Source organism: Tympanuchus pallidicinctus, unplaced genomic scaffold (genome assembly GCF_026119805.1).
Source record: "Tympanuchus pallidicinctus isolate F22 unplaced genomic scaffold, pur_lepc_1.0 scaffold1, whole genome shotgun sequence".
Lineage (NCBI taxonomy): Eukaryota > Metazoa > Chordata > Aves > Galliformes > Phasianidae > Tympanuchus > Tympanuchus pallidicinctus.
This window is the reverse complement of record NW_026294618.1, coordinates 103,523,868-103,538,347: the sequence shown is the minus strand read 5'-3', so window position 1 is coordinate 103,538,347 and position 14,480 is coordinate 103,523,868. Positions and strand designations below refer to the sequence as shown.

At 43.3% G+C, this 14,480-nt stretch overlaps 1 protein-coding gene and 1 long non-coding RNA gene across 7 annotated transcripts in view; one reads left to right on the top strand and one right to left on the bottom strand.

Moving 5' to 3' along the window:
- The window catches only part of MACROD2 (mono-ADP ribosylhydrolase 2), an 835,077-nt gene extending 822,872 nt beyond the window's left edge, over positions 1-12,205 (top strand). Inside the window, exons 18-19 of the mRNA XM_052678095.1 lie at positions 5,786-5,854; positions 8,415-12,205. Coding sequence (XP_052534055.1) covers positions 5,786-5,847 — 62 coding nt within the window. The 3' untranslated portion in view covers positions 5,848-5,854; positions 8,415-12,205. The remainder of the gene's footprint in view (positions 1-5,785; positions 5,855-8,414) is intronic.
- Positions 1-14,480, bottom strand: part of LOC128079059 (uncharacterized) — a 118,718-nt gene that overhangs the window by 39,467 nt on the left and 64,771 nt on the right. For all 6 annotated transcript variants that reach the window (XR_008205978.1, XR_008205967.1, XR_008205974.1 and 3 more), the window contains 2 exons: positions 13,751-13,853; positions 1,472-1,692 (listed from right to left, as the gene is read on the bottom strand). This is a non-coding gene — a long non-coding RNA (uncharacterized LOC128079059). The remainder of the gene's footprint in view (positions 1-1,471; positions 1,693-13,750; positions 13,854-14,480) is intronic.

Below are 14,480 nucleotides of genomic sequence, written 5' to 3'. Positions count from 1 at the left end.
TTCCTTCCAACCCCTGCAGTTCTGTGATTTTGTGAATTTCTGCTGTTACCTGTTAGAGACTTATGAGATTAGTTTTGGTTGTTTGTTTGTTTGTTTGTTTGTTTTTTACAATTATTCCCGGGTCTTTTTAGGTCTGGATGCACATTCCCAGTGGTCCATCAAGATTCAGTGGAGTGTGTTTCTCATAAAATTGAGTCCACAGCACTTCCTTGAAAGCCCTTTTCATACCTCTGCTTTTCTAATTGGCTCAGTGTGTATGTTCAGTTGATACATTCAATCTGCTTGCCTTTTAACTATGCGGTATTTTAGGCCTGCTGTAATTTTGGTCTGGAAATTGATTTGGCCAAGATGTATCTCATCTCGCAGAGGAGTCAGAAAATAGTATTTGTAAAAGCTTCTGAGACAGTGCCTGACTCCATCCTGAGGCAAGCATTGGTTCTATAGCTACTCTGAACTTAATGTCAATCAGAGGTCAACATGTAACCTTGTTCTGGCTCAGAGCTGATTTCCCTTCTGAGGAAAGGAAGTCCTAGTATAACTCAGTCTGGTAGAAAACAGAAATTATTTCCCTAGAACATTTCCTGCTAATAAAACTATCATGATGCTGTGACCTAGCAGCATTTCCAGTTGGGTCTGTGAACATTAGCAACCCAATTGTCCCAGCCTGCAACTTGATGAAATAATTTTTGGTCAGTTGCTTTGGTAAGAAGATGACCTGGCTGTCTGGCTGGCATGGGCTGAGTACTAAGTCCCTGCTCCAGCTCACCATACGTAACCAGTTCTTAAACAAAAAAAATTGCCATCTGCACTCTTCCTGTGTGTAAAGAAATGCTGGATGGGATCAGGGTCCTGGTGCTTAGATTTTAGTAAGGCAAACACTTTGTCGTTCTTCTGGGTGGTCTCCTGTAGCTTAACGAAACCACATGGGGGACTCTTTTGGATTTTGACTGAAAGGTCCTTTTGACTGCCTCAAAAGGCAGTGTTCCCAGGTTTGGGCTTCCGTTCCCCGTTTTGTTTGTCACTGTCAACGAGACCCCTGTCTGTAGTGCAGACCAATTTCTGATTCATCCCTTAATGTCTTCAGTGTTTACATAATATAAATTCAAGGCAAAAATGTTTACGTCTCCAAGATAAAACTATTGCATTCCTTTTGGCATTAATTACACAAAGTATCTAATGCCAGTTTCTGTTCTCTGACATTGGATCATATTGCAGCATTTGGACTGGTGACTAATTTTGGTACTGGACCGTAGAGAAGCTTTTGTAAGAACAGGGAAAGGAAGCATGCTTAATGGGTTTGGTTGCTGGTTGGTTTGCCTTTAATACTGGAGATTATGCTATTACTAGAAATTGCACAGAATGAAGCCAGGACAGCCTTCTCTCCTCATCTCCTGAAGAAATCAACCAAAAAATCCGTAGCCATTTTAGATGACATTAATTTTGGATCCCTGGAATGGCCTGGGCTACTTACCAAAAAACAAATTTACTGAAGAAATAACTGTAGGGATTGCTTTCTGAAAAGAGGAGCATCCGCACGGCTACTGTGGATGTGTGCTGCAGCGCAGCACAGCTGATTCAGCTGACAGCTTCTGCAACGGTGAGCTTCACCGGTTTCTTTCCTTCCATTCTTTGCTTATCTTGTATGATCTTTTACACAGAGCTCATCTTGAAACTTCCTTTTCTGCAGAATTCCTGTTATGCAAAAGGAAAGGAAAACAGTGTTCAGTAATGCGGCATACTCTGCCATCCCGGGAAGTCTTTTTTTCTCCACAGCCTAATTTGCTATCGGGATCACACTACAGGGTTGTTTTTATGCAGTCCTACATTGCATACTAAAAATAAATACAGAATGCTATATCTAAAAAGAAAAAGGTTGAAAAAAAGATCGGATTCCTCATGTATCTGATGAGTTTATTTCACTGAAAAAAAGCCTCCCAGATTTCTGAGTGTACCAGGTACTAGTTGAGATTTAAAGCAAAACAAAACATAAAAAAGATTCCCTCTGATGGTAATTTTAATGTAAATTGCCTGTTTTTCCTCTGGTCCCCTTCCTTCTGCCCCAGGAGAGCACTTCCCAGCTGAAAGCACAAGACTGTCTCACCAGGTTCCCCTCAGCATCTCAGCTCCGGTTTTTAATTTCATGTGCAATGTCACAGTGAAAAGTGCTCCATAAACACAGAGTGTAGAGAGTTGAGGCGGTTCTCAACATGTGTCCATCTCATGGGCAGGGCATTCATAGTGATTTCAGAATTTACTAGAATTTGAGAACTGGCCATGATGGCCCATCAGGAACTGACGGGGTGTTTGTGTGTGTGCGTGTGTAAGCACAAATAGGTATGGATATACAGTAATACTGATTGCTGCTCGTGATCTCCATTGGAAACCAGAGCAAAGATCTCTGGATATTAGATTTCTTGTGCCCAGGACAGATTTTCTGGTTTGTTGTTTAGCAGTGACAAAAGCAGTCTTTGGTAACTGGTTTCCCAGGTAGTGTTTCACTGCCCAGAGACAAATTTTTTTTCTACTCTGCCAAAGCTCTAGAGATTACAGAGGTAGATGTTAGTTTGCAGCTGGTATTAGGCGGATCAAGCTCTTCACTCCTTCAATAATGGAGTTACTCATTGGCCTTTCTTATTTCAAGCCTGTGGAAAGCTGCATCTTGACTTGCTGACAGAACAGGAGAAAAGAAAAAGATGCAGCAAGCACAAAAGAAGAGTCAAAAGTGAAACTTCAGTTTGTTTCATAAGCCACTGCAAGCTGATGAGTGTGGCACCAGTGCCCTGACCTCCACGTGACTCACAGAAGCGACACAAAAGCAAGATCTCAGCAGTTAACACCATCACACATTGTTTTTGTAATATCCTAGAGGCGAATAACTACCAAGAAAACAGGTGCACATATATCATTGCAGCACAATCAGTTTGATTCAAAATAGGTACTTTTCTTTCCTGAGCAGTCTGGAGTTACAGCTGAGTGTGCGATAGCCAAGTGATATGGACGCAAAGGGAGACATTGTTTAGGAAGCAGCTGAAGAAACAGATGACATTTGCAAGTAGCAGTCTGACCGACCTCCTATTTAAATCAATACAATAATACTTTTCTTTCATCTGCCATCCAGATCTACAGCACGTTATCCTCTGGGGGAAAGCGTGTCGTCTCTTTCAGACAACTCTGAACTTAGTTTTCCAGCCTCTGATTTACCTGTCTTCTCTGCTTAGATGCCGTGCCATGACTGCTGGCTCCGTGACCTTTAAGCACGCGGCCAGCTCACAGGGAGAGGAGGGATGCTGTGGAAGCACGGCCACCACTTTGCATGTGTGAACTCTGTGCCCCTTGTTTTTTCTCCCCTTGCAGGGAACTTGCTTGTTTTTGAGGGGAAACTCTTTCGCAGTCTTAATTTGAGAGCTGCTCAGCAGCTCACAGATGGAGAGAGGAGATGCACACAGGTCCTCCCCAGCAGGCCAGAATTTAAGTAGAAAACAGACAGAAGACTCCGTTTCTATTGCACAGAAGTGCCTATTTCTGTCTTAAAAAGCCCCCACACGAAGCTCCAGAACTGGTAAAGCTGCATGTAGATGATGGGCAGCTGCCTTGAACTTCAAGTGCTCTGCTGAGCTGGCAGCTCTAGGTGTGTGTAATGTGATTTAGCAGTTTAACACACGTAAAAACTTCTAGTGGCAAGAAGCCTGTTTCTGGCTTGCATTGTGATTAGATGTAGCACACTTGGGGCCAACCAAATTGTTCCAGCACCGACTCGTGCCGTGAGTCTCGTTCCCCTGTTCCTGGTGGCAGCCCCTCCATCTGCTGCTCAGTAGGTGCTCCGTGGCTTTTCAGGCTAAGTGTCAAGGATTACGTAGGTGGCCTCGTAACAACATCTGTTGTAGGGGTTCACCCAGTGGTCTGCAGAAGCTTATCCTCCAGTTAGATCTTTCTGTCCCTGTCAGTGTTAATGCAAAGAGTTGAGCTTATTCACCCATACGTGGAAAAAAGCTGATGGTGAAATCCTTGGGCACCTCAGTTCTTCCCACTTCCCCTCTGGCTCCATGTTTCAAGACTCCCTGTGCTTTTGCATTGCCCTTCAAGAGGTGCTGGGTGGTTTGCATCTCACCCACTCCGATGTGACGTGCTGTCAGCTAGAGCAGGGATGGCTGTTGGTAGCTTTTAAAAAATGCAAGAGGGGAGAAAGAGGCATGGTCGTTTGGGATGCTGACAGAGCTTGACCTCGGGTTTCAAATGAAGCTTTGGTTTTGAAAGAAATCTCTTTGAAATGTGAGCAAAGCCTTCTGGTACTTACAGAAAACCAAGCTGGTGAAACCGGCTGGCATAATGAGGCTGAGAAAGGCTGCTGTCATCAGTGCACAGCAGCCTTCCCTTAATGATTTTTTATTAAGCATCCTGTCTTTGCTATGCAAATGCAGACGAAGAACACAACATCACTAAATGCGATGTGCATCAGAGCTCCATAATCAGGAGCGGATACTTTTCTTGTTATTCATTGCATACATCCAGGAAGCCATTATGGGATCTGTTCTGCATATGGATGATGAATAATTTACAAATAATTCATCACAATCCTAACAGGTGTATTGACACGATATTGACTCAGAGATCATACTGCCTGGCTGGAAGTAGCTATTGATTTTTGGCCTTTTGTTTCCCTTGTCTTCCCTTAGTTTCCAAATCTCTCATTCAGGTTTGAGGGTTTTCCTGTCGCACGCATCAAATGACTGCAGCTGAGACCACAAAGTAAGGCAAGGTTAAAAGCAGAAAAATGTATAAATGGCCTCGATCAAATTCATTTCAGAGCAGATACTAACTACTACTCATCCTACAAATGCATGTGCTGAAGGAACCCTTTTGTGTTTAGCCAATCACACGTGCCACTGTTGATTTGTCATGACATCTAAACTATGGTCATATTGAAATGCACTTAAGCCTTCCATGTAAATCATCTCCTTTTTTTTTTTTTTTTGGCAGTAATTTTATATGTAAAAATAAGATTGTTGGGGTAAATTGATAGTACACTAGTAAACTAGTACATGTGGGAATGTAGTGCTCTTGCCCCCCCAGCAGTTTGCAGTTCAAGGACAGTCAAAGGCAGAGGCAGCATCACTGCAATTAGAGGTGGATCTGCATCCAGCCCCCGGCGCAGCCCAGGTCCTGCTGGCAGTGTTCACATCAAAGGTTTTGCTCTCAGCCAAAGGCTCCATGCAGGAAATCCTTCCTCTTTCGTTCTCACATGGGGAAGCTAAGAGATCCGCAGCCCTCATTAGCATGGCCAACATGAAAAATCTCCGCGTCAGGTGCCAAATAAATGATTGTGTGTCCGTGTCACCCCCTCACTGCAGCACAGCAACGCGCCAGCAGTAGCAGGTAGGGGTCAAGACCACTTTGCCTGGTGAAGCTCTAAATCACCCCTTGGAAGTACCTATACATCTGCTGGTTGCCTACAGAGACAGAGGAGGGTTGTTTAGTTCGTCAGCTGGCCATTTTTCGTAGGCGCCAGAATGAAATTCAGTGCATTTGGATGAAAGTGAAAATCTGCATCCAGAGGCTTGGCATTTCTAGCGATGCTGAAGCGTATAGCCCATGCAGAACCACTCATCAGAGATTCTGTGTAGTTGCAGATTAAGACAACTGGCATAAGAGATACATAGATAGAACACAGAATTTTTAGTGTGATAATTGAACTCTGTGCCTTTTGGGCAGAGTGGTTCTTACTCAAGGTGATAAACTTCACATGTATTGTGAGCAGCGTTTGAACACTGTCTTGTTTTGTTTTCAGCTGAAATGGATAATCAAGTTGAAAGTATAAAAGATCCAATGGAAACTGTGCCAGAAGCTTAACTAATAGGTAAGATATTTACGGCTATTTTCCTCTGCATTTTCCATTTTGGTTCTATTTGAAAACTCAATTTAAAAATGAGTTAGGACACACCAAAAAAAAAAAAAAAAAAAAAAAAAACCACAAAAAATAATGGGCTAACAGGCTAATAGGGCTTCTATTGCACAAAAGGATAAACATCTTGTGTAGACTTGATTTGTCAGGTAAGGATGGCAGCAGCATTCTGCAGCTGTGATGGCTTTGGACAGTGCGTGGTCTTAGATCATGAGAAGGCTGGACAGCAGTGAGATAAGCAGTGGAAGAGTAACGGAATGAGTGAGATTTGGCATCACTTTGGAAAATGATAGGCAGTTTATACTGGTCAGAACAGGTTTCAGTTCTGTGCGATCCACATGCTGGGAGCAACAGGCTCACATCATGAGGGCTTTCCTTCCCTTGGCTCTGCAGTGCCCCACATCGCTTGTGACTGCACTGCTGTAAAGCAAGGCAAAGGGAGCAAGCTGCTTTCTGGAGCTGTGCAGCATTTCAGAGCTTTACTGTTTCATGTGCCAGATGACAGTGCTATTGCAAGAGTGCACGATGGTAGCTGTTGCTGTGGAAGTCTTTGTGGATGTAAGCAGCATCAGCCTTACATAAAAATGAGTAATTTGCTAGGAAGACAGCAGTCCAGGCCCACCCCAGCTACAAGAAGGAGTTCTACATCTATCTCAGAACAGAATTTTTAAGCATTAATACGCAACGCTGCCTCGGCATTGTCAATATCACACACAGCAAGGTGTGCTATTTATGTAATAGGATTTCGTGTAGCTCAAGACCAAATATAGAAGCTTTACAACAGTGGCAGCTGTATTGGAGAGATTTAAAATACAAGGTCTTATTACTGAGCACGCCCCTTTGCCCTTGTCAGCATACTGACAATATGCTGCTGTACTGCTGGAGCGAGAAATACAGCCGATGGTGTCCCTGCTAAAAAGTACCAACACACAATGAGAAAGAGCCTTTGCAATTAAAATTCGGCTTCCACAGCTCTTCCTTCCCCCTTCCCGAGCCTCCTGTCATATGTTCTCGTAGAGAAAAAAGGGAAAAGAAACTAATAAAATTTTCAGAGTTAAAAATACAATGAAAGGTTAATACCCTTCACTCGTTTTGAAAATGGATGTGACAATTATCACGGCTTTCACGTGTTCTGTAGGAGGGTCTGCATTTCAGCCACGTTTTCCTATGGAAATTAATATCTCTGAATGTTTTGGGCTGCAGTCATTTTTGCTGTATGAAGGTGAAGTTCACCAGAGTAACACCACAATTAGCAATTAATTAATAAATGTCCTCAATTCTACTGCAAGGTCTCATTCTCCTGGCACCTCTCTGAAGCAAAAGGGGCCTGAGCCAGCCTGCAGAAAGACTTTCCCAGCATTTTAATGGCAAGTGTGGGATTAGAAGTAGAAATTGAACTCTTTGCAGCTCTCCATTTGGGTCCTCCTGACCTTTGTTTTAATTGCAAGGAGCAGGTATGTGGGGGAGGACCAGTCAGCGCGTTGAGCGTCCAATGTCTCTGTTCACCACATTTACTATTTGAATGTGGTGCTTTTGAAAAATGTTGTGCACCAAAGCACCGCCAGTGCCAGGGACCTCTGATAGCTGAAAGGAGGGCTTGCTAGGTGGCTTGTTGCTGTGGGAAAACACAAGACCCTAATTAGTGCTGCCAGTTTGCATTACCAATTTCCAGAGCTGTGCTTCTTCATGAAGCCATGGGTCTGGGACCAGCTGCCTGTAAGGTCAGGGATCATGTCAGAGCTCTTCAGGCCCTGTATATTGTAGGGCTGGTGAGTGTCTGCATGAGCAAGCATCTCCACAGCACCGTGCATGGGACGAGTGCTGCGCTTCTGATTGCTGATTGGCCCCTGCTGCAAAAAGCTGAGGTGTTTAAAACGTGCCTGAAAGATGAGTTCTGTTTGAGCCCCAGTGATGAGGAGGCAAGAGAGAGGAATGTTCTGAAGGATTGTTTGGGGCAGGAAACGTCAATCTGCAAAAGTTTAGCTCAAAAAGCATGGGCAGGTTCATAGGATGAAACAGGGAGGAAACAATAGACAGGTTATGAATTGAAGGAAGGCCTAGCTGGTTTCTTGTGTCTTATCCTTACATTATTGCCTTGGATTTTCTAACAAAATAATATGAACAGGTGGAGGAGGTCCCAGTTCCCAGATTATCACCAGGGCCAGTATCTAGTTCAAACTGATGTGCCATGCTGCGAGCAAGAGAATTTATTCCAGTGATTCACAGAATAAACGTGTGCATGAAGCTACAGACTGGTGGCCAAGGCACTCCGTTAAGGCAGGAATAGTTTACCATGTCCTGATCAGCAGAAGAGAGAGGTGCTACACTGATATGAGACACCACTGAGATAACTGTAGAGGTAATATATGTACATACACCACACGAAGCACACGTTTTGTGTGTGTGATGGATAGGGAAACCTTTGGCTTCTGAATTAGGAAGGTGAGACTTGAAATCTGTGCAAGCGTTATTCCTAATTTTTGCCTTTTTTCTTTCTTTCTCTCTTCCCCTCTAGGACGAAAGAAGGATGCAGGAGACAAGAGACCCGACAAAACCCAAAGGGCAGAAGCTGACATCCTATGGCATCATTCTTGGCAGAAGAGAGCACACAGAGGTGCTCGGTGGGTTGGGAGGGAGGGAGCTTTGGGGAAATGACTCTTTGCTTTAATTTCTCTTTGTTCTTCATTGAGTTTTGTTCTGTAAACCTGTTGGAAAGAAACACAGTTTCCCAGTTCTGATGATGGTTTGCAATTATTCCTGCAATTACAACAGTTACTTCTGAATGACAAGTCCCTGTGTTATATCGGGTCTCTTTTCCTCCTCCATCATATTGTTAGCCCGTCTTCAGGTCCACCCCTTTTCTAGCATCTTTATCTTCCTCCCCAGTTCCAATACTGTCTGCAGGCAACTTGTGGGAGCACGTTTATTCCCTGCCCCCCCCGCCCTGTTTTTTTAAACTGTTCCCTAGGATACCAATGGAGATTTGCTTTAAGAACATGAACTGCCACAAAGGATTATAATCTACACGCACCAATAAACAACATCCCTCCTCGTGCTAGGGATTTGAAAGAAGAGACTCTCCAAAATCTCAGATATATTGACAGAGACAGCCCTGCACATCGCCTGCCTCCCAGCTTGTTGATCAGCAGCTCCTGGCAACTTTTCTTAATGCAGAGCAGTCAGCAGCTCCCAACCCAGTTGCTTGAAGAGTCAGTGGCCGGACTCTGAGGGCGCGCTGTAGGCAGAGCCTGCACATTAACACTATCTTCTCACTTACCTGCTGCCTCAGTATTTCCCCTGCCTCTACTTTTTGCAAGCCCAAAGGAGATCTCTGAGGTGCAATAAAGCTAAACGGTGACAAGCCTGCGCCATGCCATGCCCCTCCACAGATCTTGGGTGCAAATAACGCATGGCCTCAGTCAGTACCCCAGATCAATCTGCCTCTTTTCCAGAGAGGTCCGTGCATGTCAAAATCCATGTGCCATAAGTACAACCTTCACGTAGGGGCAGGCAACACGTTTCCTGGAATCTGTGAGCAAAGGAGGATAGCAGGCATTCTGCATTTAAAACATCTTTAAGTATGGCTTCTGGCTTTAACAGCTTCACACTGTATCTCATGTGAGCCCTCATTATATTTCCCACTGCATATACATGATTTTTTTAAATTTAAAAAAAAAAATCAATTAACAGTTATTTGGATAAGAATGTCTCACCATATGTCAACTGGTCTGCCAGCAAATGCCACACAGAAATGTTTAGAAGAGGAACAAAAGGATTTTACGTACAGTTCTGTGCTACGCTGCAAATGAAACTAGTAGAAGATACGCACAACGGAAGAGCACACAACCTGTCCCCGGGCTACAAACCATATTTCAAAATGCCATGGATAATAATTGGATCCTTTTAAATAAAGTAGCTGTGGTGGTCTCTCTTTCCCAATCCCGAATAGGCACTAATCCCAAATCAATTATTTACTACTAAAAAACAAGGCAAGACATTTTCCAAGATGTGGAAGGATGTCCATCCTCCTGTGATCTATGTTTATCCCAGGTATAGGAGCTTTGGCGATAAATTCTCCACCAGCATAACAGCAAGTAAGCTGTGTCCCTACGGAATATAGCATCAGCTATGGCACTTGATGGCTGCTGTCTGCTGCAGGTTGATTTGGAAGAGTGTCAAGACAAACAAGGATTAGAAAAGAAAACAACAAAGGCTCCAGATTTCCCCATGAGAGCACGCACAGCTCCTAGGAACACTGCCTCCTTTCACCTTGTGTATGGCTCCAGCACATTTGCTTTTTGTGGTATCTTTGGTGGATGAATATTTCTGCGTGCCAGCTCCTGTGGCATTTTGCACCATATGGATGTCATGCCAGAGAAGATCTCAAGGAGATTCTTGTCATACAGTTCTTCTGGAGATTAGTGGATACTTGGAGTTGGGTCAGCTTTAGAAGCAACATCATAAGCCTTTTAATCTGTCTTATACTCTTGCTAGTTTTCCTAGAGAGAGAAATACCCTCTAGCTCTACATTTTGGACTATATTCACTTTGAAGCCACTCTTCTGTTTCTCTTTCTCATCCCTGTTAGCTTGCCAGATGCAAAAAATGCATCTTCTAGGACATGGATATTTTCCTAATGTTCCTTCACTTTTCCAGCAGATTCCAGTTTAGTAGATAATGGCTTTGCAAACAGCGCATCTCTGCAATGCACATCCCTTTCTATGTGTCTTCTGTACTTGCTGATTTTGATTTAAAGAGCCTGTCATAACAGAGGGTGGAAGAGTGGGAGGAAGAGGAAAGAATGCATCAGGTATCTCTCGCTGCAGTTCCTCCGTTGTCTCTGTAAAAAGACAAAGATCAAAGGGATCCATTTCTCTGGGAATGTGAGGGAACTGCCTCCATACGTCATGGAATAGATTGGGACAGTTCATCTTTGAATTGATCAAAAACATGGAAGACAACCTAGATTGCCAGGTCCTCAGCTGGGGTAAACTGGCCTCAACAGAGCTGTCACATATCCCTCAAGCATTTGCTAGCCTTGGTTTTAGCAAGGAGGCTGGCCATAGAAGCACAACTGTTTGGAGACCAAGGCTCATCTAAGTCCTTGCAAAGACCAACTGAAATAAAGAACAATAAGTAACTGCAAAAATGCCTCATGTTAGACATGATATTTATAACCTTTGACAGTAATTTCATTGCACTTTTCATTCAGCCTTGGTCTCTGAATGGCAGCAAGCCTCTGAAGCTGGGAAAGGTTCTCCTGAAGACGCAGCAGCAAGTGTGACGTTTAGAAGTGTAGGAAGTGTTGAATAAATAAATGTATGAGTTGATTAAATCCTTACAGGGCGATCTTCAGATAGGTCTCTCTCTTTCTTCCAGTGGATTTTCATTTTGTTATGGCTTCTTTCATTTTTCACTCACATAGAGGGGGCAGAGTTGGATGGTGTGAGTTCCTCAGTTGGGTTTGCTGGTTGCAGCTGGGCCCACGCTCCTCCACACAGTCTCTGCCGATGTGACAGGAAGTATAGAAATGTGGGAGCTGGTACCTGGCATAGAGGGGAAGCCCCTGCTGTTGGTGTCTGCATGCAAGGTATCAGACTCTGCTTTAACGTTGCAGCTCCTATTTCTGAAAGTGTGGTCCCTGCTGTGAGGCTTGCTGATCCTCCAGCCAGTGACTGCTCCAATGATGGGCAGGTTTCCTTCCACGCTGACCTCCAAAGAAGATGTCTGAGACGTCATCTGTAACGCTGGGTCACACACTCACTGCAGCTAATTGCAAATCTTTCTATAAAGCACTGAAAAAGCCTCATTGTGAATTAACACTGTTCTGCTTTATGCACTTGATCAAAAGGAAAAAAAAAAAAGACATTTCTCTATATGCAGTGCATGCCTGCTTTGCTTTCAAACCGACAAACTTAGCAGAGTATGTCGGATCTATTTTCTCGGGGAAGAGGGGTTTTTATCATTCAATTCATCTGGGATTTGCCTTACCCTGACATTTGTGATATAAAGGAAGAAGTTTTAAAAAAAAAAAGAAAAAGTAATTTTCTTGATCAAAAATATGTTTTTACTTAAATGCAAAGAAATGTAGACTGTTGCTTGCAAAATGTCTTCTAATAGATGGTATAACAGCTATATAGACTAATCCATGCCTCTTTTGTTACTCTGTTGTTTATGTGCCGAATTCGCTTCCCAGTCTGTTGTTTTTCCTTTTGTCCATGCCATACGACAGAAAACTTAAGGAATCGATGCCTTCACACATTTGTTTGTTAAAGCAAAACCTTAATAAAACTTGTTCTGAAGACAAGCCCACATCGCTCGTGTGTTTCTTTCCTCCTGACTTTGCCAATCATATGGCAAGAGCCTTCCTTGTTACAAAGGCACCCTTCAGGCTGGATATGCAACTGTGTTGTAGACTGAATATTGTGTTGCCATTACAGTTGAGTCTTGTGGTTGTCAACTGAACGTTGTGTTGGCATGACAGCTGTAGTTTGGAAGAAATGGATCCATCAGAGAGACTTTTGGAAGGCAACAAAGTGAGGTAAGGATGGGGACTTCTCAGCCTGAAGGGGAAGTGGTTGTTTGATTGACCCTTCATTTTTTGTCTTAGTAGCAGCGAGTTAACCTGAGAGGGAAAATACCAGCAATATCTGTAAAACAGTACCTTACTGAATGTCGTTGATGAACATTGCTCTTCTTTTATTGCTTTAGTTTACTTTTTTTTTATCTGAGGAAAGTTGCAGTCTAGAAGGACATGCCTGGTTTCCTAGATCTGCTGCAAAGAACTTTTTCTTTTTTTCCTCCGTAGCAGGCCTACATTTTTGAAAGGAAATAATAAGGAAAAATTCATGTCTCACGTGAGAAGCAAGTAAATTGCATCCTACTCTTTAGCACAGGGCTGAGAGGAAAAACCTCCTTATTTTTGGAGGCCAAAGAAGGCTACTCAGAGCTTCACAGCAGTACAGCGGTACAAACGTACAGCAGTGTTTGTCTGGGAAAGGAGAATTAGGCAAGGAGCAGGTAAGCCTGCTAGGAAAATACGATGAACAGTAAAATGTACTTTTTATTTTATTCCTGTATACTGTGGCCCAATTGACATCCTTTTCCAAGTCATGTTTGGAAAAGGAGCAGATTTCTGACTGGGGAAATAAGTTTTTCTTAGCTGATGCACGAGGGTCAACCTTGGCGAGCTTCTCTCAGAGCAGCTAGGATGTCTGTTGTGATTTCCATGAGAAGGCTGGCTTAGCCACACAAATGCTGTGTAACTGAGAGGAGCAGCTTGTGCTTGTAGTTGGCTTGGCTTGTTCTTCTCCCCTGATGTAGCAGAACTCCTCTTCCACAGACACACAGGATGAGGCCTTTGAAGCCTTTGTCCAAAAGTGAAAATTGTGATACAGGGCTTTCATTAGGCTGGAGTTTGTAATATTTGTTTTTTGTTGGTGATGGTGGGTTTTTTTCCCCTTGAATAAAAGTGTTGAGAGATGTTTAACTACCCTCATTCTATTAGAATCCTCAGTAACTCCTTCAAGTACGTGGCAAATGACTATTAATTCCTTTGAAATTCACTGATAAAATATTTCCTATAATGAAGTCCTTTAGTGAAGGGGGGAGTCCTGATTCAAACACAGCAGTGGATTAGGCCAGTGCTCAGGCTCCTGCTGTACTCAGGATGGAGATGCAGTTGGTAGAAGATTCCTTGTTTGGCATCTGGAGGAGAATTTGGATTGGGTGGCTTATGCACGTCCCAGTCAAGTGAGACTGTTTCCTTGATAAGAGAGCCTAACTGTGTATGCTCTGGTGGAACTGTCAAGCAGGGTAAGCTTTTTTGTTTGCTCTGTGTATATTCACATACCTGTTACTCCTGGTCCAAAGATGCACATTGCCCCTAGCCAGCTTAAATCCAGCCTGTCCAATCCTGAAAGGACATCTGCAGCACCCATGCTTGTATTTATGCTCTGGGGAGGAAGGGGAGGCTTTTCAATAAACTCAACAGTTAATTATTTGTGAACAAAAAAGAAGTTTTGTCGAAGTATTTTGTAAGTTCTCATCTGTCAAGTTAGTACTGTTAGCATTTAGCCAAACAGAGCATTACAAATGAAAGTAAAAAAAACTGTAATGTAATCATAAAAACATACAGCACTACATATTTGCTATCTGCACCACCACCACTTCACAGTTTATCTTTTAATTCCTGGAATGATGCTCTACTTGTATTAATGAACTATTTATTATTTCAAAGCTTTAACATTTTGGAGAGTCTGATCTGTGGCAGAATAGCTGTAGCAGCTGTTGAAAGCCTTACTGCTGCTCTGTCAGGCTCAGTCTTCTCACTTACACAGTGCTGCCACAAGCTGCATGCTATACCCCATTTCTTTGAGCTGAGAAGATGTTACCAGCAAAATCTTGACTCTTATGTAACCAAGTATTTCAGAACAATCAGGAAATCCCTGCTCCTGCTGTGCCCTTTATGTCATAGCCCTATCTGTGTTATTTTTGCAGGAGGAAGAACCCCAGATTCCACCAGGTCCCTCCTGCACCAGCAGCAGCCCTGGCAGGAGACCCCACACCATCAGGTGCAGATC